The sequence below is a fragment of the Oncorhynchus masou genome, chromosome 22 (genome assembly GCF_036934945.1).
Source record: "Oncorhynchus masou masou isolate Uvic2021 chromosome 22, UVic_Omas_1.1, whole genome shotgun sequence".
NCBI classification, from domain to species: domain Eukaryota; kingdom Metazoa; phylum Chordata; class Actinopteri; order Salmoniformes; family Salmonidae; genus Oncorhynchus; species Oncorhynchus masou.
Genome location: NC_088233.1, coordinates 19,254,407 through 19,281,187, shown reverse-complemented (window position 1 = coordinate 19,281,187; position 26,781 = coordinate 19,254,407). Strand labels below are relative to the sequence as shown.

Genomic DNA, 26,781 nt, shown 5'->3' with positions numbered 1-26,781 from the left:
ATATATATATTTTTTAGACTATTCTTCAGGCGAGGTGTTCTTTTTAGACCTCAGCTAGTGTATGGGAAATGTAGTGTTTCGTCAATAAACTAAGCACTGAGCTCATGACGATTACTTGTTTCTTGAAATTGTGTACCATTTTCAATAAGTACATTTCCCTTATTTTTGTGTATGTTGGTATGTTACGGGAGAACTTATTTCATAACATGTTTAATGAAACTCAACCGGAACTGATACTGAAAGTTTGTTTCATAAGACTATTAAAATAGCTGCACCAATATGTCACATGCGAAATGCTTCTGACAGGGAAAGGACATTAATTGTGATGCTTACACAGATTATACATAGCGTTTTTAAACGGATATTCTGATAGTGTCGATAATGGCTCGGGTTGTGAAAGTATTTGTAACTCTGCGGAATCATTGGAAGAAGTCCACAGTCGCTGCGTGTGCCCTATCATACGGTGGACACTGGCTGTATGGTAAACACTGGTGCGTAACGTTTCCTTCAGAATTACCGGTATGGTTGTTAGATCAAGTACAGATCATCACTAGCATTAATATCATTGAGCACGTACACAGGACTTGGTAGCCATTGAGAAATCATCAAGGTCTTACAGAACGGTTCTTGTGATTTGAAATCCAACAACATTGAATAATAGGAGGATGTATTTTAATCAGTTGTTTTCTTTGTCAATACATTTTTTATTCACAGCGATAATCTGCTGCGAAGAGATGCTTGTCTGGCGGCCAGGGTGAGACATGGCTTATTGTGTACAATATGTGTCTGCATTCAAGGATTCTGCACATGAATTTACTGTTTTCTTCACTAATACAAAATACTCCATTCTCAATTGCAGGAATTTGGACGTCAGCAGATATCACCCCAGGAACAGCTGAAGAAAGCCACAGTCATTCTAAACCCAGCAGCTTGTAGGGGGTAAGTAAAAGATAATCGTCACATTCCCTAAAGTTAAGCAAAGAGAATTAAGCATGAGATCCAGCTTATTGCACCACAGCCATTTCCCTTTTATAATGTAATTTGTGTTTGACTAATTTGTCTTGCTGTACTCTTGCAATTCTCTCTGATCATAGGAAAGCCAACAACTTATTTGAGAAGAATGCTGCGCCTATATTACACCTGGCTGGTATGGAGGTAACACTAGTAAAGGTAGGCTTACAATTTTGTTTCTCCATGGCATCTAAGGCCTTATAGTTTGTAGTTCTACACAGTGTAACCATGTACATGTGTCTTCTCTCTTACAGACAGACTATGAGGGCCAAGCAAAGAAATTGATGGAGCTGATGGAGCAAACAGACATGCTGATTGTGGCTGGAGGGGATGGCACTCTGCAGGAGGTTATCACTGGCTTGCTGCGGAGGGCTGATCACGTAAGTTGTGTAGCATTGACTGTTGTATAATCCTTGTATTACTAATTGTATGTTATAAGTGTTGTGTAATACTGTTTTAGCTAAGCTGTCTCTAACTACCCATTCCTATGGGTGTTTCTCAAACCCAGGAGACGTTCAGTAAAACCCCCATAGGATTTATCCCACTGGGCTCCCACAATTCCCTGAGTGAGAGTCTGCACATCCTCAGTGACAATCAGGTGAAGTAAGTATTCCATTGAAACACGGCACTCTTGTTAATTCAGATACAAACCTATACCATCATCTTGTCGTTAGTGTCCTAAAATATCCTCCAATCTTTTTGTCATCCATATTGCTTCTTGTTTTTAGACACATCACATCAGCGACATTGTCTATACTGCAAGGAGAAACGGTACCTCTGGATGTGCTGCAAATAAAGGTGAGACCAGAAGGGTCTGGGATTCAGGGAGGGGTCAAGATGACACAAACTGATATTACCTTAAATCGACATTGAATAACCATAACTCCATTTAGATAGAAAATTGTATTGTGTTTCTGGTTTTATGTATCCAGGGAGAGAAAGAACAGCCAGTGTTTGCCCTGATTGGTCTACGGTGGGGGGCCTTCAGAGATGTGGCTTCCACCATCAAAAAGTAAGAACCTCACAATTACTAGTCAAACTTCAGAGCTTATGGTAAACACGTTTCCCACATATTATACTTTTACGTGCATTACATTATAATAATATGAAGTTGTGTTTCTTCTCTAAAAATTCATTTCTCATATTGCTGTGCTTTCTATCTTAGATATTGGTACCTTGGCCCGTTGAAGATAAAAGCAGCTCATTGGTTCAGTACGTTACGGGTGAGAAACATGACTGTTTCCATTCAAAGTCCATGGTCTGCCGTTCCTCCATGCATTTGTACCATGCTGTCTTCTTGTATCTGCCAGGAATGGCCCCAGGTTCACGAGGCCTCTGTGTCCTACATAGCCCCGACCCTTCGCCCTCCTGACCTGCCGGAACAAAAGCCCCAGCGCCCCAACCTAATGTACCGCATTGCCCGCAGATTGAAAAATTACTGGTACCCACCTATTCCAGGTAACACTATATTTGTGTTAGTGTTTGTTAGTCTGTCTGTACATAACACTACATCCTTTAAATGTCCTTGTGTATCTTCTATTTAACAAAGCATGATTGGCATTGGTTTTCTGTTTGTGTAGAGTCTCCCAAAGTGGTGGAGCCAGAGAGGTGGGATGAGAGAACGCTGTCTACTTTGGAGCTGTCAATCCAAACTCAGAACAAAAACCCTGTCCAGACGGTCAGCACATTTTATTTTAAATGTTTTTTTTTTTTTACCTAGTAGCGACTACAACAAAAGTGACAGGATGTTTAAACTGCCTGTTATCTTGTTTGTCCTTCAGCGTATTGATGACTCCCTGCTGGTGTGTGTGGAGCCGGACTCCTTCACTGTGGGAGATTTTATCACTGTTGGGTAAGTTGTGGAGATTTACAGTACCAGTCAAATTTTGGACACCTCATTCAAGGGTTTTTATTTTTACTATTTTCTACATTGTAGAATAATAGTGAAGACATCAAAACTATGAAATAACACATGGAATCATGCAGTAACCAAAAAAGTGTTAAACAAATTAAAATATAGATTCTTCAAATAGCCACCCTTTGCCTTGATGACAGCTTTGCACACGCTTGGCATTCTCTCAGCCAGCTTCACCTGGAATGCTTTTCCAAGAGTCTTGAAGGAGTTCCCACATTTGCTGAGCACTTGTTGGCTGCTTTTCTTTCACTCTGCGGTCCAACTCATCCCAAACCATCTCAATTGGGTTGAGGTCAGGTGATCGTTTAGGCCAGGTCATCTGATGCAGCACTCCATCACTCTCCTTGGTCAAATGCCCTTACACAGCCTGGAGATGTGTTTTGGGTCATTGTCCGGTTGAAAAACAAATGATAGTTCCACTAAGCCCAAACCAGATGGGATGGTGTATCGCTGCAGAAAGCTGTGATAGCCATGCTAGTTAAGTGTGCCTTGAATTCAAAATAAATCAGTGTCACCAGCAAAGCACCCGGACACCATCACACCTCCTCCATGCTTCACTGTGGGATCCACAAATGCATAGACCATCCATTTACCTACTCTGCATCTCGCAAAGACTCAGCGTTTGGAACTTAATCTCTAATGTCCATTTATCATGTTTCTTGGCCCAAGCAAGTCTCTAGTTCTTATTGGTATCCTTTTTAGTATTGGTTTCTTTGCAGAAATTCGACCATAAAGGCCTGATTTCATGCAGTCTCCTCTGAACAGTTGATGTTGAAATGTGTATGTTACTTGAACTCTGTGAAGCATTTATTTGGGCTGCAATCTGAGGTACAGTTAACTCTAATGAACTTATCCTCTGCAGCATAGGTAACTCTGGGTCTTACTTTCCTGTGCCGGTCCTCATGAGAGACAGTTTCATCATAGGGCTTGATGGTTTTTGGGACTGCATTTAAAGAAACGTTCAAAGTTCTTTACATTTTCTGGACTGTAATTTCTCTTTTCTTATTTGAGCTGTTCTTGTCATAATATGGGACTTGGTCTGATACCAAATAGGGCTATCATCTGTATACCACCCCAACATAACTGATTGGCTCAAACGCATTAAGAAGGAAAGAAATTCCAGAAATGAGCTTTTTAACAAGGCACATCTGTTAATTGAAATGTATTCAAGGTGACTACCTCATGAAGCTGGGTGAGAGAAGCTGTCATCAAGGCAAAATGTGGCTACTTTGAAGAATCTCATATAAAATATATTTTGATTTGTTTGGCACTTTTTTTTGGTTACTACATGATTCCATATGTGTTATTTCATAGTTTTGATGTCTTCACTATTATTCTATAATGTTAAAATAAAGAAACCCTTGAATGAGTTGGTGTCCAACCTTTGGACTGGTACTGTACTTTCTTACATTATTAGTGTAATACCTGAGTAAAATAAATTATTGCTGATTCATGTAGCATGTGTCAAGACTGTTGCATTTTCTGCATTGCAGAGAGAAGAAAGCGGCGGACTCAACTGCATTCACAAGACAATCACTGAAGCTGGAGGCTAGTGCATGTCGACTCAATCTGCCTGAGGTCACATACTCCCTCATCTGTCTTAAGCCTATACATTTCAGAGACGAGACCAATGAGCCACCGTGCATCCATCTTGGCACTCCCCCCACCGTTATGAAAAGATTTTGGAAGCTATGGAAATGCATTTCTTAATGTCTGCATATATTTTTGCCACGTATTTTTCTACAGACACCTTCATTTAGAATAATGCATTATATCGTGAGCTAAACATAAAAATGAACAATTATTTTAAACAAAATTCCTTAAACTATCATTTCTGTCCCCACTACAACAAAAAATACTTAAATACCTTAACATTTAATTTAAATACTGTAGAATTCCATTCATTCTTATTCTTACTGTGGAGTGTCAATATGGCCTACAATATGGCTTCAAATCCTCTCAATGACCAAAACGTTGCATCAGCAATCTAAGGTTTAAATAAATCATTGGACAAGATACATTACGGTCTTTGATAATTATAACCTTTAAACAAATTACATGTATTCTTGTATAAATTGGTTTATTTTAGTATGTGTGCGATATTCTTTTTGCTCCATGACCTCTCCCTACTGTCTTGTCCCGTTTCCTCTCCCACAGGAAGGTGCTGGCTTCTACAACATCGACAACGAGGAGTACGAGGCTATGTCGGTGGAGGTGAGGCTGTTGCCACGGAAACTGCGCTTCTTCTGCAGCGCTGAACGCAGAAAGCAGCTCCTCACACAAGTCCTGTAAGGGAAGCGCTGCAGTGACAATATGCAGGACACAGAAATAGGGAGGAGGGTCAAGGCTAGGGGTCATTAGTGGCTGTACTGGGACTCTACCTCTACTGTATCTGGGTGTGTTTTTCTTTATTTCTGGAGTATGTCCTTAAACAGCCATAACACACAGCTGGACCAGGGTGAACCAGTCTACAGTGAGGTCTCATTGTTACAGTACATTGACATGTTCAGTTGAAATATTTTCACAATTATGGATGACAATATGATGCAGTAACAAGGACCAAGAATTTTGGTTGCTATTTTCAAACCAATTAGCTTATAGAAGTCTGCCCGGCAGGACTATTGGTGTAACTGACTGGTTTACTATTGTATATTGTCATGTATTGCTAAATGTGTAATAAGAGTCTTATTCAATAATTCAGTTATGATGCACACAGTTCTGTCACTTTTTAATACCAATGAAAAGTGCAGACTGTCCTCCATGTACAGTACTCTATGATAAGATGATACATTGGTATGAGAATCACTCTCCCTTGGCAACACTATCACAAATACAATCCAACAAGTATCAGAGAAAAACAATGTTTTATTGTTTTACAGTGGCAGTACTGTGTAATGTCACCAGCTTGAAAACAAGAGTGGCTCATGCGATCAAGTTACTAAATGTGTATTGATCACTAAAGCCTCTGTCCTTGTTTAACAGTAGTACAGGTACTGGATGTAGCTGTGTAGTTAACCAATGTTTTAAATCTAGGTTTACATTAGTTGCTGTGATCAAGGGTTAACAGTTAGCTATATGAGTTAAAGTACTTGAAGCATATTAGTGCCTCAGTAATACAGATGAAGCTTTCTGTTGACATTCAGTGGGGTGACATACTGTACAAATAAATTCAAATGAGCCAATGCTGGTACATGTCTGAACAATTTCCACAAAGAAGGCATTTGATACATTTATTTGTGTGTCGTGTGCATTTTCTACTACGTTTACATGATACACCTGTAAAACAAACAGTCGCATGCCCAGGATGTGCTGAAAAGAACAGGGTGGGACAGGTCAAAACAAACAGAAGGGAAAAGGGGCTAAGTCAACATGGGTGTGAAGTACATTTAATCATATTACCAAACACCAATATCAGTGTCAATTGACATGTTGATAAAGTAGTTGGAAGTGTTTAAAATCTAAAACATTTCATCTATGCCTCTTCCTGTTGATAGGTATAATAAGCCTGTGGTCTTAATTGAGTGCCTGCACTTCACACAAAGATTACCCACTAATTAGGCTTTATAACCCACACTGTAGGACAGAACTGTCCCCAGCTAAACCTCAATGAACAGTGCCACTATTGCCGACATCTACTGACCAGTCGAACCCAATGAAAGCAGTTCGCAGTCTTCATACAAAATATTTGATGCGTCATTGAACTCACATCTATTGGATGACTGCTTCATACATTGATTTAAATAAGTCACCCAGGACTATTGAACAAAAGAACATCTCCAGGGCCTGTTTTCAAAGGGTCTCACAGTAGGAGTGCTGATCTATGATCAAGTTCCCCTGTCCATGTTATCTTATTTTGATAAAAATCTAAATTTATCCTATATCAGGGTCTGTCTGTCTGCGCAGAGAGGAGTAATTCCCTCTGTGAACCTCAAGCATACACATGGAATCATTGTTACAGTGACGGGCACCAACAAGAAAGAAAGTTGTATCTGCCCTCTCATAGACCACCCGTGGATCTAATTTAATCTGCAACAAATCTCATTGATAAATGGGCAGTACAGTTTGAAGTACACAACACACAAAGCTTCCTGCTGGCTCCGAGGCAAACAGACTGTTACATCACTGTTACATCACTGACAGTGTGTCTGCTGACAACATTGGGTCATTAAATCAGAACACAAACAAGTTGACCCATAATCATGTGGTCATAAAACAAGTACAGAGGTTGTGGTGTGGTGCAGCATTCATGATAAGTTAGTGTCATAGAAACGCATTCATTTAAGTTTCAGGTTCACAATTTTAAAATGTCTAAATTTGATAAAACACTACACAAAACATTATCCAAAAGTCACCATACACATGTGCAATGTGACCAGGGAACAAGAAAAACATAAGTGACTGGAGTCTGCCTGTATGGGTGTCAGCATTGGACCAAGTCAGACAAACATGTGCAGTCTAATGAAATGTTACAGTATTTCACAAATATTCAACCTCAGCTCCATAATAAATACCTCCTTGGATGAGGGCATTATATCAAATAAATACATCTGGTATGACTCATCTTTCCCTTTTAATGTGTATGATCATGAAAAACACTGTATTCCTATTTGAACCAAAAGAGGTCTTCTTGTTTATGTGAAGCAGATTCATGGAATTAGTCTTGATGTGTGAATCTTTCTTGATTATTGACTTTTATCAAACACACAAATATTCACATTGCTCGCCATTTTCATTCTGAAAAATAAAAAAGTTTGATGAACTTCAGCACAATTTGCTTTTTAAGAGGAAATCCGAGTGAAAATACTTTACTGTCAGCTCTAGCAAACCTGATGTAGAAGTTTGGGAAACAACATCATGGTAAAGTTATTCAGCAGAAGGATTTAGATCCATAAAATAAAAGCCCTGACAATCACATGAATATTTAGTATTACACTATACATGGTTAGGTAGAATCCTCTGTAAAGATGTAAGAAAAAAGGGCTTGGTGCCATGGCTGAATTTGGAGTTAAGGTTCCAAGTGAGAGGAACAATCGATTATCCATCCCCAAACAGGATGCTACTGTAGATACATGGCGCTATTGGTCAAAGTCAGCAGTGCTCCATAGTATTGGGAGCAGTACAACGAGGCACATTGATCAAAGGTTCCGTGGAACTTCCACTTCCAGTGACTAGGGCTGGTGATCCAAGTGAGAAGAGAACAGATGCCAAGCGAAAAGACAAACAAGACGAGAGCGTGAGAACTGCAGAGTCCAGGCAGTGTCTATTATCGTGGCCCAATTGGCCAGGTGAGCTGTCTCTAAGTTAACACCTGCCAAAGATGGCTGTATCCCGGAGCATGGCGAGAGACCAAGAGAAATCTGCAGGCATTTGACTGGGCAGGAGGCCAGGGGAAGAAGAGTAGGAGGCAGTGTCTTCAGGGGACAAGGAGAGAGGAGCACAGGCCACACAGGGCTCAGGGGCAGCAGGGGTTATCGATCACCAGCATGGCATCAATGCCATAGAGCTCCAGCAGGTCCACCAGGAAAGTGCGGTCTGCCTGAGGGTCCAGCCCCATGGCCCTCACGTGCTCTGCCGTCAGGGTGGGGTCCGCACTCGCCGCCACCTCCGATAGAGTCTGGAAGATACGGTTATTCTGCTCCATGAAAAATCTAGCGGAGAGAACAGAGGACATTCTGTAAGAAAGTTTGATAAACTCTCCACACTGAGCCCAACCAAAAGATACTGTTGTGTAAACAAACTCACAGGATAAAGAGGTCCTCCTCATTTGATGTGCAGTCTCCATCCACCTCCTGAGTGTAAAGTAGCAGTTGCCTGAAAAGACAGTAACAATCATCATCAGCATCATCTCTTCAAAATGGCTTCCACCATTTATCAATTTCTGCGTACCTCTGTTCGCTGAGTTTCCTATACTTCTCCCGGTCCACCCCATTCAGCCGGAGTAGTGGCTGAAGGCTATCTCTGTGTGTCTTCACATTCTGGTTGTCAACATACACATCATACAGTTCCTTCTTCTCCTCAAAGATCTTCTCTGTCGTACCTAAACACACACACACACACACACACACACACACCTTTATCAATCTTAGCATAATGTATAGTGAACCAAAATATAAAACGCAACATGCAATCCTTTCAAAAATTGTACGGAGTTACAGTTCATACAAATTCATTAGGGCTTAATCTATGGATTTCACATGTCGAGGAATACGCATTTGCATTTGTTGGTCACAGATGGGGAGTAACAGATTACATGTAATGTAAGGGAATACAAAAACCGGTAACTGTAATCCATTACCAGCAACAATATTGTAATCAGATTAAAGATACTTTTGAAAAACTAGATGATTACTTTTAAATTCAGAAAGGATGTTCGAGAAGAAAAATACATTTGACACTTCTGTTCTCAATGACATCCAAATAAGCATTGAAAAAAGGCACAAGTTTAAATTTGTTGCACCTGAGCGTCTGACCACAAGTCAGAGACCACTATGATGACACACCAAATGTGTTTGATGGATCGCGGGAAAAGAGCAGGAATAGGCTTTTGTAGGCTACAGTCTAAGCTTTGTCTTCCAATGGTGCCACTGCTGTCGGCATTCCAAAGATTATCCAACTTTAATAAACACTTGGAGGTAAGTATGCCGGCAGTGGTCTAGTTTACGGCTACACGGATATCACGTATTATTGATATCTACATACAGCATTTATGTGAATCACACTGCTGCTCTCTCATTTAGCTATTTGTGCCTTATGGATTGTGGTTGTTGTGGATGGCTGTTCACAAATCTAAATATATTTGAATCCAATAATGGTTGAATTCAAGAAGTTTAAGCTGCCTATCAATCATTGTTTTTGAAACAGCAAGTGAAAAATGTGCTCTTACAACAGCTGCATAGTGTGAATCCCAGCCTATGGAATACAAGTGGGGCTTTTATTGCTCAGTCTAATTCGTGCTGATAAAAAATAAATAAAAACATATGCCTAATGGACACATGCTCAAACTCGCACACATTTGATAGACTTAAAGAGGAAATCTGTAGTTGCTGCATCCATTTTTGGACTTGTTTTTGCTTGTTTTTCCCCAATGTTTGTAAACATTGTAAATGTAAAACACTGTAAAGCCTCATAACATGGTTAAAACAATAATTTTGGTATCATGGATGGTCAGTCCTTGCATCCATAGCTCTGTCTATTTATCTGAGTGGTTACATTTCTCCAGGCCCATCCCTCAGCTTTTTTTTACCAAAACAGAGGTGGGGTGTCCGTTTTATCTGTGGATTTGCTTTTAAAAACCATTGCATATTATCAAGATATCAAAGTGTCACCAACAACAAAGTAAACAATAGGCCTATAGCAAATGCCGCGTATGGGATTAATTTTTAACATGTAAATAGCACTTTCAGTAGTGCTCAAAGCATGCCAGTCAATGAGCACAGCATTTATTTTTCAATGAGCCCACTCAGTCCTTATTGACGACAAAATCACAAACAGAGTAGGGCTGGCTAATAAGTCCTTCGTTTTGGGGTTATGCTCAGGTAAAACAATTTGGCTAATCTATTCTTCCATATTTCCTATTCTTGAAGATCAAGGGGTATATCATTTATTGGAATTCTGATACACTTTGGGTTTTAATGTAAAGATATCATTTTATCGTATTATATATAGTAGAAATCGATGGGTTAGAAGAAGCCTACATAACCAACCCATAAAGTAAAATTTTACATCCATATACGGTCAGCTATGTAAACTTTAACATGAATTTATCCTGCAATAGATGTTATTTAATTGGTAACATACATTTTTGTCTTCTTCTAATGCATCTTAAGGGGAAAGAAATCTAAAAGTAACTGAAAGTAATCAAATTACGTTACTGAGTTTGGGTAATCGAAAAGTTACGTTACTGATTACAAATTTGGGTAGGTAACTAGTAACTGTAACATATTGCTTTCAGGAAGTAACTTACCCTGACTATATATACAAAGGTATGTGGAGACCACTTCAAATTAGTGGATTCGGATACTTCAGCCACACCCATTGCTGACATGTGTATAAAATCTAGCACACAGCTATGCAATCTCCATAGACAAAAATTGGCAGTAGAATGGCCTTAAGAGCTCAGTGACTTTCAATGTGGAGTTCCAAACTGCCTCTGGAAGCAACGTCAGCACAGAAACTGTTAATCAGGAGCATTATGAGCAGCTGCACAAAAGTCTAAGTTCACTATGAGCAGTGTAAAGCAACGGCTGGAGTGGTGTGAAGCTCGCCGCCATTGGACTCTGGAGCAGTGGAAATGTGTTCTCTGGAGTGATGAATCACGCTTTACCATCTGGCAGTCCGACAGATGAATCTGTATTTGGCGGATGCCAGGAGAATGCTACCTGCCCCAATGCATAGTGCCAACTGTAAAGTTTGGTGTAGGAGGAATAATGGTCTGGGGCTGTTTTTCATGGTTTGGGCTTGGCCCCTTAGTTCCAGTGAAGGGGAATCTTAATGCTAGAGCATACAATGACATTCTAGAAGATTCTGTATTTCCAACTTTGTGGCAACAGTTTCAGGAAGGCCCTTTCCTGTTTCAGCATGACAAATGCCCCCGTGCACAAAGCGAGGTCCATACAGAAATGGATTGTTGAGATCGGTGTGGAAGAACTTGACTGGCCTACACAGAGCCCTGACCACAACCCAATCGAACACCTTTGGAATGAATTGGAACGCCGACTGAAAGCCAGGCCTAATCACCCAACATCAGTGCCCAATCTCACTAATGCTCTTGGCTGAATGGAATCCCAATGTTCCAACATCTAGTAGAAGGCCTTCAAATAGTAGAGACATTTTATAATGCGAAAAGTGGGGACCAACTCCATATTAATGCCCATGATTTTGGAATGAGATGTTCGACGAGCAGGTGTCCACATACTTTTTGTCATGTAGTGTACCTTAAAAAAAAGTAGGGGCATGGAACAGTATCTAGTGTGACCACCATTTGCCTCATGCAGCGCGACACATAGTCCTTTGCATAGAGTTGATCAGGCTGTTGATTGTGGCTTGTGGAATGTTGTCCCTCTCCTCTTCAATAATTGTGTGAAGTTGCTGGATATTGGCGTAAACTGGAACACACTGTCATACACGTTGATCCAGAGCATACCAAACATGCTCAACGGGTGACATGTCTGGTGAATATAGAGGCCAAGGAAAATTTGGGAGATTTTCAGCTTCAAAGGAATTGTGTACAGATCCTTGCAACATGGGGCTTTGCATTATCATAATGAAACATAAGGTGATGGCAGCAAATGAATGGCACGACAATGGGTCTCAGGATCTCGTTATGGTCTCTCTAGGCATTCAAATTGCCATCGATATAATGCAATTGTGTTCGTTGTCCATAGCTTATGCCTGCCCATACCATAACCTCAGCATGGGGCACTCTGTTCACGTCAGCAAATCGCTTGCCCACACAACGACATACACATGGTTGGATGAGAAATGCTCAGTAACAGAGATGTAAACATATTTGTGCACACAATTTGAGAGGAATATGCTTTTTGTGCGTATGGAAAATGTATGGGATATTTTATTTCAGCTCATGAAACATGGGACCAACACTTTACAAGTTGCGTTTATATTTTTGTTCAGTGTATTAACTGTGGATTCAAAAGCCCCAGGTCAACACTCACAAGCCACGTATGACATCTCTGTTGCCAGGGCAGCAATGTCTGCCACATTGATGTAGAAGAAGGGGCGGAACTCAGGCACAGACACACCTATCCCAGGTATAGAGATGTTGGCCAGAGAGCAACAGCAGTACACTGTGGGGAGTACAGAGCAACATGAAAAACCACTACAGAGACAGGAGTACTCAGTGACAGAATTCTGTAATAAAATCTGAAAAACAAATATGTGGGGGTTTGTAAAGGTGACTGTGTGTGGGTGTGTGTCAGCTGCTCCCTCTCACCCCTGTAGCACACGACACCCACAGGTGGTGGGGAGAAGATAAGGATTCGTTTTCGGAGCAGGGCAAACTTCCACAGCACCATGATCTGCTCCCCAAAGAAGTGGATGAACTGGGACATGCAGCCGGCCGGGTGGGTGATCTGGAGGGGACAGAGATAGAACAGACTGTCAGGCTGTCTGATACGGTAATGCATTTTCAGTCTGGATAAGCTTGCTCAGCATGGACCAAAAACAAACTATTGCCCAAAATCTCTCCTTGACATTAGGAGTCTGAGTTACATGGACATACAGCACCTCGTCTTACCAGAAGCTACGTCTGGTAAGACGAGGGGTGGGTGTCTATTTGTCAATAACAGCTGGTGCTAATATTGTCTCATATTAAAGAAGTCTCGGGGTATTGCTCGCCTGAGGTAGTGTACCTTATGATAAGCTGTAGACCACACTATCTATATTATTCGTAGCCGTCCATTTCCCACCACAGACCGATGCTGGCATTAAGACCACACTCAACCAACTTGATAAGGCCATAAGCAAACAAGAAAATGCTCATCCAGAAGCGGCGCTCCTAGTGGCCGAGGACTTAAATGCAGGAAAACTTAAATCAGAAATAACCAAAGTTTTACCAGCTTGTCATATATGCAACCAGAGGGGGAAAAAATATCCCTAGACCACCTTTAATCCACACACAGAGATGAATACAAAGCTCCCCCCCCACACTCCTTTTGGCAAATCTGACCATAATTCTATCCTCCTGATTCCTGCTTATAAGCAAAATCTAAAGCAGGAAGTACCAGTGACTCGCTCAATATGCAACTGGTCAGATGACCTGGATGCTACGCAACAGGACTGTTTTGCTAGCACAGAATGGAATATGTTCCGGGATTCATCCAATGGCATTGAGGAGTTTACCACTTCAGTCACTGGCTTCATCAATAAGTGCAACGACGACATTGTCCCTACAGTGACCGTACGTATATATCCCAACCAGAAGCCATGGATTAAAGGCAACATCCGCATCGAGCTAAAAGGCTAGAGCTTCCACTTTCAAGGAGCGGGACACTAATCCGGACGCTTATAAGAAACCCCATTATGCCCTCAGGAGAACCATCAAACAAGAAAAGCGTCAATATAGGATTATGATTGAATCCCACTACACCGGCTCTGACGCTTGTCGGGTGTGGCAGGGCTTGAAAACTATTACAGACAACAAAGGGAAACCCAGACGCAAGCTGCCCAGTGACACGAGCCTCCCAGACAAGCCAAATGCTTGTCTGGGCATGCAACAAATAGCTTTGAGGCATGCAACACTGAAGCATGCACAAGGGCACTAGCTGTTCTGGATGACTGTGTTATTACACTCTTGGTAGCCAATGTGAGCAAGACCTTTAAACAGGTCAACATTCACAAAGCCGCTGTGCCAGACGGATTACCAGGACATGTACTCAAAGAATGTGTGGACCAACTGGCAAGTGTCTTCACTTTCAACCTGTCCCTGACCGAGTCTGTAACACCAACATGTTTAAAGCAGACCACCCTAATCCCTGTGCCCAAGAAAGTGAAGGTAACCCACCTAAATGATTACTGCCCCATAGCACTCACGTCAGTAGCCTTGAAAGGCTGGTCATGGCTCACATCAACAGCATCCTCCCTAATACCCTAGACCCACTCCAATTCACATACTGCCAACAGATCCACAACTGATGCAATCTCAATCGCACTCCACACTGCCCTTTCCCACCTGGACAAAAGGAACACCTATGTGAGAATGCTGTTCATTGACTACAGTTCAGCGTTCAAGATCATAGTGCCCACGAAGCTCATCACTAAGCTAAGGACCCTGGGACTAAACAACTACTTCTGCAACTGGATCCCGGACTTCCTGATGGGCCGCCCCCAAGTGATCCTCAACATTGGGGCCCCTCAGGGATGTGTACTGGGGCCCCTCAGGCGTGTGTACTTAGTCCCTTCCTGTACTCCCTGTTCACCCATGACTGCTTGGCCAAAGAACTCCAACACCATCATTAAGTTTGCTGACGACACAACAGTGGTAGGCCTGATCACCGACAACGATGAGAGCCTATATGGAGGAGGTCAGAGAACTGGAAGTGTGGTGCCAGGACAACAACCTCTCCCTCAATGTGAGCAAGACAAAGGAGCTGATGGTGGACGACAGGAAAAGGCGGGCCAAACAGGCCCGCATTAGCATCGACAGGGCTGTAGTGGAGCAGGTTGAGAGTTAAGTTCCTTGGTGTCCACATCACCAACAAACTATCATGGTCCAAACACACCAAGACAGCCGTGAAGAGGGCACGACAAAACCTTTTCCCCCTCAGGAGACTGAAAAGGTTTGGCACAGGTCCCCAGTTCCTCCAAAAATTTTACAGCTGCACCATGGAGAGCATCTTGACCAGTTGCATCACCCCCTGGTATGGCAACTGCTCGGCATCTGACCGTAAGGCACTACAGAGGGTAGTGTGTACAGCCCAGTACATCACTGGGGCCAAGCTTCTTGCCATCCAGGACATATAAAATAGACAGTGTCAGAGGAAAGCCCACAAAATTGACACCCCCATCCCCACATTGGTTTTGTACACCGGTGCTACTTCCTGTTTATTATCTATGCAGTCACTTCACCCCTACCTACATGTACAAATTACCTCAACTAACCTGTACGCCCGCACACTGACTTGGTACCGGTACCCCCTGTATATAGCCTCGTTATTATATTTAAATATATTCTTAACTCTTCTTGAACTGCACTGTTGGTTAACGGCTAGTAAGTAAGCATTTCACTGTAAGGTCTACACTTGTTGTAGTCGGCGCATGTGATAAATAAAGTTTGATTTGAAGTTATCACATATCTCAAAATGAACAAACACACTTAAACCAAAACATTTAATTGCCAATTATCCACCACTAACACAAACAACAGCCACACAGTAACATCAGTGACTGGTGCAGGTGGCCGTAGGTGCTCACCTTCATCTCTGGGTGCATGCAGCGGTTGATGGCTGGGACCCAAGCACTGGTTGGACAAGCAGTGACAAGGCCGTTCCCTGCTGGGGGCAGCACAGCTTTCTTATCTTCATAGAAGGCCTCCAAAGGAGAATACGAGCCAGGGCACTGGAGCTGGTGTCTGCATGGAGAGACACTATACACTTTCTATATGCTGACTGCAGTTGGCATCTCAGTGATAACACTGGTAAGAAAGAGACTGTTATCGAAGACTCATTACAGCATGGTTTGATTGGATTAAAACTGGGATAATCCCTCCCTGGGAACTGGAAGTGGAGTAGTACTTTCAATGGATCCACATAAAGTACCTGTACTGTATACAGTCAAGATTAACCCCCCAAGCATACACCTCTACCATGAACTGGATGTGTCACTTCTTTATGCATAGTTAATGAGATAAGGCTCTGTTTGAAGATTCAAGCATAAAGACAAGATTTACTGAGGGAAACTGTTCGGGTTTCTTCCATTCCAATGATTACATACAAAGACTTAATGTGATATAAATGGCTTCTAGTGACGGTGGTGGCACTGACTCAGGGCTTATTTTTAATAGATGAGCAGACTGAAAATACAGACGAAGGAGAGGAGGAAGGAAATAAGGGGAGAAATGTGAAACAGGACGGATAAGAAAGAGAGTGACAAAGAGAAAGAATGGACAGACCGTGACACAGACAGTGAGAGCAAGCGACACAGACCAGACAGTAGGGTTGAGTGGTATCCAGATATTCATACCGTCGTAACGTTTCTGTACCATACCAAGGTATACAGTATTACCGAATGTGCACCATTTCTAAAATGTATATAGTTAATGATTATTATTTATTTATTTACGCACAAAACAATTTAGGCAGCAGGGATCTTGATCCAGGAGGGAATTGAATTGCTCTTCTGTAACCAAGAAGCTTGATCTTGACATCTTGCCATCAGGCCGATGCTAGCAAGTTAGCGAACCAAATGCAAAGCTGGAGCCCTGAGCTGGATATCATTTATTTGAAATCTTAGATTTTTTTATAGTTGTACTTAACCTATATAGGTGGAAGCAGTGGCATAGCTACCGTTAAATACTGTATTCAAAATCATACTGTCGGTATTTCAAAAAATACCATTTATACCTGTGATGCACCGATATGACATGTTTGGTCAATACCGATATCCTATATTTTCCTTGCCAAAAAACAGATATCGATAACCAATATTTAACATTTTAGCAGCCTTTTAAGCATTCTCGTGCTTAGTTAAATAGTTAACACACGCACGGATGCAGAGATCTAAGGCACTGCATCTCAGTGCAAGAGGCATCACTACAGTCCCTGGTTCGAATCCAGGCTGTATCACACACAGACATTATTTTGTTGGCATTTACGTATGTCCCCATTACCAGTAAAACATAATCAAAACCTATTTATTTCACTTACTTGCTGTGCTGTTTCGTTCATTTGTTCAGTCGTTCCATTCTCAACCAGGATTTCATCATACATATCAAGCAGTGAGGTTTCAGCTCTCTGCCCGTGAACTCTCTTCCTCGGTGCGCACTGTCACTGTGTCCATCTGTTTCCATCTTGTCCAGCTGTCTATGTAACATTTTACGTAAACCCTGTTTCTTGTCTGCATAGAAGTAGCGGTCCTTGTATTTAGCATCAAGCATGGCGGCGACACAGTAGAGAGAATGCCACCGAATCGCTTGTTCACAGTCTGTGTTGGCAGTTCTGTTGAGCAGGCGTTTCAATGCCATGACAAAGGGTATCACGTCTGCTGCAGGCGCAGTTGATGAGCTTATTTCTCGAGCCAGTTGTTTGAATGGAGCTAGCATGTTCATGTTTCCAAGTTTCAAACATGTTCTCAAAAGCCATTGAAATGGCAGCAGCGGTATGGCAACCAGCATATTCATGAGCATGCAATACAACTTTCTTCAGTAAGAAATCCTTGACGACCCACTGTGCTGTCAGAGTCAGCATGCTCCTGGGGCTGATATCGGCGGTTCAAATGTCAGTCGTGAAGCTAATAGCAGTGACGCTATTACTGTGTAACTCCGGTAGGGCAACATCTGAAAAATAGCTCACTTGGTAGTGTGTACCGGTGCTCGACCAGTCGGCGATGGCCAACATCACCTATGACAGAAAACGTTTGATTGTCAAGGGCAATGAATTCCATTATCTTGGCGTTCATGGATTTTGACTTGTTCTTACTTTCAAATGACTGCTCGACTTGTTGACTGCTCGATCCACACAGCAGACATTGGTATGCGCGTCAGCTTTGACATGAGTTTTGCACATCGGCGTTAAACTAGAAAAAAAAAAGAAAAAAAATCGGGCCAATGCCGATGTTGGCATTTTTAGCTAATATCGTCCGATTCCGATATGTTCACCGATATATTGTGCATCCTTAGTTCATACCATATACCGGGGTATTGCCCAAGCCTAACTAACAAACAGACAAACAGACAGACAAGTACTTACCTAACCTGGTTCTCCAGGAAGTGCATGTAGCGATAAAGGAGCGTGTAAGAGGGAGACAGAATACCCACAGATTTCATCCGCGCCCCTCTCTCCAATTCACTCTCAACGGGCATGTTAGCAAAACAAGCCAGCCCAAAGTAGCAGCCTTTACGGAAATATCTGCAAAAATGAAAGACATGGATGAATCTAGTGAATGTATACAACATTGTACAGATTATTGATAGGGTTCTGATGGTCCTCTGCCATTAACACTGTGCATTCAGTTGGGGGAATAGTCTTACATGAAGTCCTTGGCGATTCTGTGTGATCCGCTCGCCATTGACTTGAATTCCACTCCATCAAGATTCACGTCTTGGGGTAAGCACCATTCCACCATGTTACCTGCCATTGACACAGACAAACACTTGATTTTCCATACTGTTCACTTCACTGTGAGAAAATGAAATTCATCCACCATGTCCCCAGTTTTTTCCTTACACATTCTATCTTACTATAAAACTCTGCGTACCATAAAAGGGAAGTTGAGGAGGGTAAGTAGTAACACTGGCTTCCCAGGACTCTCAGAAAGCTTTCCCTTATCAAATTAGAAAGTAATGTAACAGTAGGTTACTGCATTACTCTTATTATTCACATTTAAAGAGAGCTTATTGAACCTTGCGATGGCAGAAGAAATTAGTAATTTGACAAACTGCTTTCCCTGCTCAACAAATGCTTCCCACAAATGATTTGGGTCTCTACAATTGGTTCATATTTTAATAGCGTAGATAGGCAAAGCTAGCGGGAAGAAAGGAACAGTAGACATTTCTTGCAACGTCATCTTTCAGTGTGTGCGCACTTCCATGGAATGAGTCAGTCCCCCACTGTGCCCAGTAAGGTAAATGACACTCTCTCCATACTGTATTGCCCTTGCTCACCTGATCTTGTGTCAAAGGTTACCACAAACACAGCCACTATTTGGTCCTTTTCCTCCCATCCCAGTCGTTCTTTCAGAGATATTCTAGAGTCGGCATGGATGGGGCTGGGAACACCCCATGGGCCAGGGTGGTCAAGGTGAGGGCTCCTGTTCACGCTGGGAATGGTTGTTACACTTACTGGACCCCCAGAGCTAGTGTTCCACCCGATGGCGAGCGCGGTGCTGCCCAGAGAGCGGCCGTCTGGCGGATTTGATTCCGATCCATTTTCTTTTGCTGGAGCGGGAACCGCCTGGGTCAGTTCGTTTGGTGGAATCTCCTCCCAGTCGAGCAGTGGAGCGCGATCCGACTGCTCGACCATATTGCTTCCTAAATTGAGATGAACAACGCGGAACTATGGAGAAAATAATTCCACTAGATAACGTCAGTAGACTACTGCTCCAACAGACCCTTATGTGTTTCACTCCTCCCTGCCGTTTTCTTGCTATTTGTTAGCGTGTCACATGCGCCGATAAATAGTCTTCTGCCAGCTCCAGTGCCAGCGCACACAGTGTTTTGGTGATGATGTCACACACTTCCGCTCACGTGGATTGATCAATATTTGATAGGTGGCCTATTTACATACCGGTATTTGTGATAAAGTGTGTTCATAAAGCTCCATTGCTTTTCATGAATGTTATATTTGTAATCTAATGATAGACTGGCCAGAAGTTGTATTGTTGATGAGTCCATAAATCATTTTAATCGTTGAGAAATATGTTCATTAATAGGACACAGACATTATGTCATTATATGCATTATTTAGAATCATAAAATAAATTGTTTACGCTAAAAATGTTCATACTACTGTGCCTTTAAAATAAGGTGTGTTTATTTATGACATACATTACATTCAGCCAATAGGATGCAGTAAAGAGGTCAACTTGATAGATGACGTTTCTAATTAGTTTAAATATAATCTGCTTATTAACATACTCAGCTAAATTCAAACCTGGTGTTCTGGTAGGCAACTTGATCGTAAGTAATTCAGAAGTGTATTCATTCAAACTTTCAAAGCATTGGAAAATATTTAAAAGTAAGGAATACATTATACATTTAATGCTATTGGAACTTTGTATGATCCAATCGCCTGTCTCCCATTCCCAAACATTAATTTGTTAGTAGGCCATGCGTGTAACCATGTGAGAACTACAAGGGATTCGGGTGTTTTAGTTAAATTATCCCTTTAACAGAAATGAACTAATTTTCAAAAAATAAATGTGTTACCTTGAAAGCAGCCTCCTCCATATTGCTTTCAAGGTAAGGAACAAGTCATTTTCACTAGGTTATCCCTTTATTGACCCTTTGTTTCATCATGGAAGAATCACTTCACTATCAGTGCCTGTCTTCTAGAACTCCTTGAGTCAGGGATGGCCATGGGAAGTGACTGGACGGTGCAAAACTTGGACTTCTCAAGCTGTGGCGAGGAAGAGGGTAGTGACAGCAGTTTGGATGAATGGAGCTCCAGAAATCCTCAGCTCCTAAGTCCCAACTCTGTGTGCAGGACACCCATAGTGCAGCGTCATTGCACCAGGAGCTTCACCATATCCCCATCCATCCCAGTTTCACCGACCACCCCCATTCCCTATGCCGCCTGGAGGAAACTGAGGCTCTGTGACTCCCCCAGTACTCCCAAGGTGTGTGGACATTTTATCATATGTATAAAATATGCCATTTAGCAGATGCTTTTATCCAAAGCGACTTAGTCATGTGTGCATACATATTACGTCTGGGTATTCCCAAGAATCAAACCTGCAATCCTGACGTTGCAAACTCCATGCTCTATCAACTTAGCTACAGAGGACCATGCCCTCATGGATCACTTTCTTGATTTCTTTCATCTGAAACTATTCAAATCAGCACACATTACAATGTGTAGCTACCTCCAATGTAAAATCCTGTAATTAAGTGCATTTTTACATGTCAGAAGGATTTATTTCTCCACATCCCTCTTCACCCAAGAGTCTGCTGTCCAAGTCAGCTCTGCCCAGTTCCAGCACCAAGATATGCCGCAATCAGAGGGCTCTGCGTTTCGCCACTTCCACTGACCCTGCCCAGTGCAGCCGCATGCCCTCTGTCAATGTGAACCCCTTCACCCCCGACACGTTCCACAGGACCAGGGAGCACTACAAGAGGAAGAGTCGGAGGAGTGACGATGACGACTATGGATGCAGGTAACCCAACTAAGGGTTCGGTTGTGATTGTAAATGGTATTGTTTTGGTGATTGTGTAATTGCACATGGTAGCAAGGCCATGAGTCTCTATAGTGTTTTGAGACTGAGTGGGTTTTGTGAAGTTATCATCTCATCTTTTAGAATGAAACCAAGCCATACGTCATCAGAGGAGGATGATGATGCATTTCTCCCGTCCAAGGTACAAACTATCTTTGTCCATTGAACAGTTGGCTCTCCCCTGCCTGTCCACGGCTCATTTAGTCACTAAGCTCATCTCTTTTGGCCGTTTCCTCTGTCCCTCCTAATTCTGCCATTCACACTCCCACTTCCTGCTTTTGTCCTCCGTCTGTCTGTGCAGAGGCAGGCTGTCCAGGCTTTCATGCTGTCCAGGTATGAGAGTGAATTTCTGGAGCTTGGACACATCGGTGCGGGGGAGTTTGGAGTGGTGTGCAAGTGTGTGAAGAGGCTGGATGGCTGCTTGTACGCCATCAAGCGCTCTCGCCGACCACTTGCCGGGTCTGCCAATGAGTGAGTCAGCACCACCGGCCTCACACTGTTTAGGAATAGCCTGGGCCTTATGATCAGCGTGAGAATAGGAAAACGATCATCTACAACACGTGTCAAACTCATTCCACGGAGGGCCGAGTGTCTGCAGGATTTCGCTCCTCCCTTGTACTTGATTGATGAATTTAAGGTCAATAACTAGTGAAGATCTCCCCTCACCTGGTTGTTTAAGTCTTAATTGAAAGGGGAAAAACCTGAAACCTGCAGACGCTAGGCCCTCTATGGAATGAGTTTCAAACCCCTGATCTCAAATGTTGAGGGTTGTTGAGATGTTGTATTTTTTATTATTTGCAGTATGTAATTATGAGGTTTGGAAATTGTCTCCTTTTGTCCCCAGGCAGCTGGCCTTAAAGGAGGTGTATGCACATGCTGTACTTGGGCATCACCCCCATGTCGTCCGCTATTACTCAGCATGGGCTGAAGATGATCACATGATCATACAGAATGAGTATTGTGACGGTAGACTGGATATTTTTTTTTTAAGTTGTTTCATTCTCACCTGCACAATTGGTGCATAAGTATTTCACTGTACATTGCAACTACATTTATGACCCTGTGCATGTGATTAAATAAATCTAATCTAAATGACTGAATATTGGCAGGGGGAATAAGTGTTTGTCAGTAAGATGGCTGGATTGATGTATGAGACTTTTTGTTTGTTTGCGCATCTCGATGTACTGTGTTGTAAACAATGCAGGTGGGAGTCTCCACGATGCCATATTAGAGAAGGAGGCAAGTGGAGAGCTGTTTCCAGAGCTGGAGTTGAGGGATCTACTTCTGCACGTTTCCATGGGTCTCAAGTATATTCACAGCTCTGGTCTTGTGCACCTAGACATTAAACCCAGTGAGTCTCCTCTTTATTTCTTCTCATTCACAGCAATGTATACTCCTCACTTCCACTGTTTCTCACCCCGCTCTTATTTGTAGGTAATATCTTCATCTGCCAATGCTCAAGCGCAGGTGGAGCGGGTGAGAGTGAGGAGGAAGAGGACGGAGGCCCTTCAACAGGGGTGGTTTATAAAATTGGTAGTAGTTTTTCACTATCACATTTTCTCTCCTAGCGTTGGTGCACTGTGTCATTGAGATGCCATCTATGATTCCTGTTTGTCTTTGCAGGTGACCTGGGCCATGTGACATCCAGCAGCAGTCCACAAGTAGAGGAGGGGGACAGCCGCTTCCTCGCCAGCGAGGTCCTGCATGAGGTACGGTAAAAGTTGTGGCTCTATTGACTACTTATGTTTGTTTGAATGTACACCTTGTATCCCCTGCTTCTCCCTGCTGCCCAGGACTACAGCAATCTGCCTAAGGCGGACATATTTGCGCTAGGCCTGACTGTGCTGCTGGCAGCAGGGTCGCCCCCTCTCCCTCAGAATGGAGATGAATGGCACAGTCTCAGACGGGCACAGTTACCCAGCCTGCCCCAGGAGCTCTCCCCTGCTTTCAGAAGTCTAATTCAGGTACCACATGTGCCCATAATTTACTTAACTGTACTTGTTTTGGTCATGTCTGCACTCTTCTACCTTTTTCTTTTACACCATCTTGTTTTGTTTTTCTCCTTGGCGTGCTTTGTATGTGATCTATGGAGCTTCTTGTGAAATGCCAGCTGAATATATTTTTTTGTAATCCAAATTAAATCACATTTTATTGATCATGTGCTGAATGCAGTTGGTGTAGACTTTATAGTGAAATAATTGCTTATGAACCTTTCCCAATAATGCAGAGTCTTTAAAATAGTAACTAACATGATGAATAAAATACAGAAGAATGGAGCTATGTACAGGGAGTACCAGATCAATGTAGGCCATCATTGTAAATAAGAAATTGTTCTTAATTATCTTGCCTAGTTAAAAATGTGCAGAGGTATTCACAGTTTAGGAAGGGACCGATATTAACCAGTACCACACAAAGCTAAGTCAACACACTGATTTGCTTTTCATTCTAGATCTACAAATGTTCCAAAGTTTATCTCTTGCCTTTGCCACATTAGCAGCTGTTTGGGATAAGCTGTCTTTGTGTGTCTGTCAGACTCTGCTGGATCCGGAGCCATCTCAACGACCCTCTGCGTCAGCGCTATGCAGACAACCTGTTTTGAGGAAGGAGAGGACTGGGAAGCTTGCTGCTCAACTGCGCAGAGAGCTCAATGTGGAGAGGTTCAGGACAGCCATGCTGGAAAAGTGAGGGCAGAGATGTCGTTTGCATAGAAGTTGGTTGAACTCTCCATTAGGGGGCGCAGTTAATATGAAACAGAAAAAAAAATATTTCTCCCCTGTAGCACAAAAGCAGTGGTGGAAAAAGTACCCAATTGTCATACATTAGTAAAAGTAAAGATGGTTTAACAGAAAGGCTCGAGTAAAACTCACCCAGTGAAATACTACCTGAGTAAAATGTATTTAAAAATCAAATAATTTAAGTACCAACAGTGTAAATAATTTCAAATTCCTTATGGCAAACCAGATGGCATGATTTTGTTTTTTGTTCACGGATAGTCTGGGGCACACTCCAACATGACATCATTTACAAATTAAGCATTTGTGTTTAATGAGTGCCAAATCAGAGGCAGTCGGGATGACCAGGGATGTTCTCTTGATACGTGTGTGAATTGGACCATTTTCCTGACCTGCTTAGCATTCAAAAAAGTACTTCTGGGTGTCAGGGGAAAATGTATGGAATAAAAAGTACATTTATTTTCTTTAGGAATGTAATGGCGTTAAGTTGTCAAATGTAAAGTACAGAACCCCAAAATTACTTAAGTAGTATTTGAAGTTCTTTATACCACTGCACAACATTCCTACTGGTTGTTTATATAAGGACTTGATCAGTAAGGCTGGGGTACATAAAGTATGAGACTGAAGAAATGATTTATGCTTTCAAACTATTAAAGTGAATTATTCCATGTACATAAACACCCTCTCTCGATTCCTCCACAGAGAGCTGCAGGAGGCTCGTTTGTCAACACTGTCCCCACAGCAGGCTTTCCCCCCTAGTCTACAGCATCCCATTAATACAGGGTCGTTGTCCAAAGCTGGGCGGAGGCTGGTCGGTAGGAATGCTGCCCGGTCCATGAGCTTTGGATGCCCAGGGTATGGAGTGTGAAAGGTGATCGCATGCTGGGCCTTATTGGAAGTACCAGAACACTGATTTTCCTTGCTGCAAAGTATTGGACTTTCCCCTGACTCAAGGGACTTCTTAGACTGGCTCAATGTAACTTGGTGAGCAGCAAGGTAAAAAGTTACCTAGAAGAGCCTGTGGTGGTTTTATTTTGTGCATCAGTGTCGTAGAATCGCAGTATGTTGGACTAATTTATATCAAAGCGGGAAGGATTTGATGCAAAACTGCATTAATTCCTTGTGTAGCACTGCCGTTCAGTGTTTAACTTTTGTGGAGTAGTAGGTTTTACTTTGCAATAATTTGGGCCATTGAGAACTGCTGCAGACACCAGTGAGTGCAATGCCAAGTCAGCCATGTTTTATTAACATCAGTGATTTGTTGCTTTTTACAATGTAAATAAACTTTTAAGGAAATGGCCCTCAGGATAGAGTTCTTTGTGATATGTTTGGCTTTGAAATTGTAGACCACTGAAACATCTAAAGAGTATTTCATCATAAGGACACTAGAAACACTCAGTTTAGCTGCTTTACATGTTTGTCTTTCATTAAAGTCACACTTTAATTGTTTATCAAAGGGCATCGGAATTACGGAAACCACATTAACTGTGGGACTTTCCAGAGGATTAGATGAGTTTATCTATTGGTACAGAACTGTGTTAATATAACTGGTGGAAGGACAGATTTTATTTCAAGGGGTAGCCACTTGCATGTTTATTACTCATATGCATGTTAATTTCTCTGACCGTAAACCACCATAGAGTTAACAATTTATGTGATTAGACCTAAACCAATACCCTTGTTTGGGGTCAGTATTTTACATTTTACCTAAAATGTCGTTCAACATTAAATGCAAGGATAAAGCAGTCACTCATCACACTTAACCATATTTGCAATTGTTTATTTTTTTTGCGTCATTTTACAATTGAGACCAATGTTTTGCTCAAGGTTTGGTCCCGACTCCTAGCATGACTTTACTTCCTTATCTTGCAGTCACAGCACTGGGTTGAAGGGAAAACCCCACAAGTATATCACGTGTGCGTATGGAAGATTCAAAACAATTTGGGTTACATCATCCTTCCATTAAAATCGAGTTTTTGTTAATTGGTCAGCTCATGTCATGAAATGGGAGAAGTATTGTATGCTACTGTAAATCCTTGTTTTTGGACCAGCTATTTCGTGTGGTTAGGGCATGTCACTTTTTATTACAGCATGCAAACTCGCGTATTTTCCTTGTTGAAAGAAACCTGGTATTATTGATCTGAGGATAGCCTGTATGTATGCAATTTGGTTTAGGATTTAGAAAACGTTGTCAGCAGGGCTGGAATGGTTCACAATCACGTTTTGCTCCATTTAATTAAGTAGCCCATTTCAATGGAGTCTTCAAAAATTAGCTTCGCAATTTTGTTTGGATCTTCCGAGAAATGGCACACACACTATAGTTGTTACAATGACGGAGTTCGGTTAATTCCGCCTGGACGCCCGTGTAGGCGTGTTTTGCATCGAAACTGAGGGTATTCGATTTGGAACCGGTTAGCCTCCCGGGGTAATCAGTTGCCCCGTTTAAAGCCCACGGTGGCGTCGGCATAAAACAAAAGTGATTTAAGCACGCGTAATTAGTAGGATTCGGTGTTTTCCAATGCA

At 42.2% G+C, this 26,781-nt stretch overlaps 3 protein-coding genes across 4 annotated transcripts; 2 read left to right on the top strand and 1 right to left on the bottom strand.

Annotated features, from left to right (window-relative positions):
• The first annotated feature begins 102 nt into the window (after window positions 1-102).
• Window positions 103-6,108, top strand: agk (acylglycerol kinase). Of its 2 annotated transcripts, XM_064929558.1 has the most exons (14): window positions 103-491; window positions 715-754; window positions 860-939; window positions 1,095-1,170; window positions 1,266-1,391; window positions 1,520-1,614; window positions 1,740-1,809; window positions 1,944-2,023; window positions 2,177-2,234; window positions 2,322-2,469; window positions 2,592-2,689; window positions 2,793-2,863; window positions 4,420-4,504; window positions 5,084-6,108. In XM_064929558.1, exons 1-14 carry the CDS (start codon window positions 382-384, stop codon window positions 5,216-5,218), a joined length of 1,272 nt encoding a protein of 423 aa, XP_064785630.1. In that variant the 5' UTR covers window positions 103-381; the 3' UTR covers window positions 5,219-6,108. The 2 variants fall into 2 exon arrangements, with proteins under 2 accessions (XP_064785630.1, XP_064785631.1); XM_064929559.1 differs by lacking the exons at window positions 4,420-4,504; window positions 5,084-6,108 and having other exon boundaries at window positions 2,793-2,867.
• dennd11 (DENN domain containing 11) lies at window positions 5,774-19,823 on the bottom strand. Its single transcript, XM_064929557.1, has 9 exons — window positions 19,260-19,823; window positions 18,627-18,726; window positions 18,346-18,504; window positions 15,854-16,010; window positions 12,876-13,014; window positions 12,598-12,729; window positions 8,813-8,963; window positions 8,669-8,737; window positions 5,774-8,574 (listed from the first exon to the last, which is right to left on the bottom strand). The coding sequence occupies exons 1-9, from the start codon at window positions 19,615-19,617 to the stop codon at window positions 8,379-8,381; spliced, it is 1,461 nt and encodes a 486-aa protein (XP_064785629.1). The 5' UTR covers window positions 19,618-19,823; the 3' UTR covers window positions 5,774-8,378.
• A 435-nt stretch (window positions 19,824-20,258) lies between these two features.
• On the top strand, window positions 20,259-25,603 carry wee2 (WEE2 oocyte meiosis inhibiting kinase). Its single transcript, XM_064929555.1, has 12 exons — window positions 20,259-20,273; window positions 20,649-20,932; window positions 21,258-21,469; window positions 21,611-21,668; window positions 21,828-21,997; window positions 22,371-22,492; window positions 22,731-22,877; window positions 22,961-23,059; window positions 23,150-23,235; window positions 23,320-23,490; window positions 24,059-24,207; window positions 24,961-25,603. The coding sequence occupies exons 2-12, from the start codon at window positions 20,666-20,668 to the stop codon at window positions 25,124-25,126; spliced, it is 1,647 nt and encodes a 548-aa protein (XP_064785627.1). The 5' UTR covers window positions 20,259-20,273; window positions 20,649-20,665; the 3' UTR covers window positions 25,127-25,603.
• The last annotated feature ends 1,178 nt before the right edge of the window (window positions 25,604-26,781 follow it).

Bases quoted from the DNA above. Each gene is read 5' to 3' on its own strand.
- agk (XM_064929558.1), top strand. From the start codon at position 382: ATGGCTCGGGTTGTGAAAGTATTTGTAACTCTGCGGAATCATTGGAAG. The intron at 1,392-1,519 runs GTAAGTTGTGTA...TCTCAAACCCAG, and splicing joins TGCTGCGGAGGGCTGATCAC to GAGACGTTCAGTAAAACCCC. The intron at 2,235-2,321 runs GTGAGAAACATG...TGTATCTGCCAG, and splicing joins ATTGGTTCAGTACGTTACGG to GAATGGCCCCAGGTTCACGA.
- dennd11 (XM_064929557.1), bottom strand. From the start codon at position 19,617: ATGGTCGAGCAGTCGGATCGCGCTCCACTGCTCGACTGGGAGGAGATT. The intron at 18,505-18,626 runs GTAAGACTATTC...TCATTTTTGCAG, and splicing joins AGAATCGCCAAGGACTTCAT to ATATTTCCGTAAAGGCTGCT. The intron at 16,011-18,345 runs GTAAGTACTTGT...CTCTCCATGCAG, and splicing joins TTCCTGGAGAACCAGGTTAG to ACACCAGCTCCAGTGCCCTG.
- wee2 (XM_064929555.1), top strand. From the start codon at position 20,666: ATGGCCATGGGAAGTGACTGGACGGTGCAAAACTTGGACTTCTCAAGC. The intron at 21,998-22,370 runs GTGAGTCAGCAC...TTTTGTCCCCAG, and splicing joins CTTGCCGGGTCTGCCAATGA to GCAGCTGGCCTTAAAGGAGG. The intron at 23,236-23,319 runs GTACGGTAAAAG...CCTGCTGCCCAG, and splicing joins CCAGCGAGGTCCTGCATGAG to GACTACAGCAATCTGCCTAA.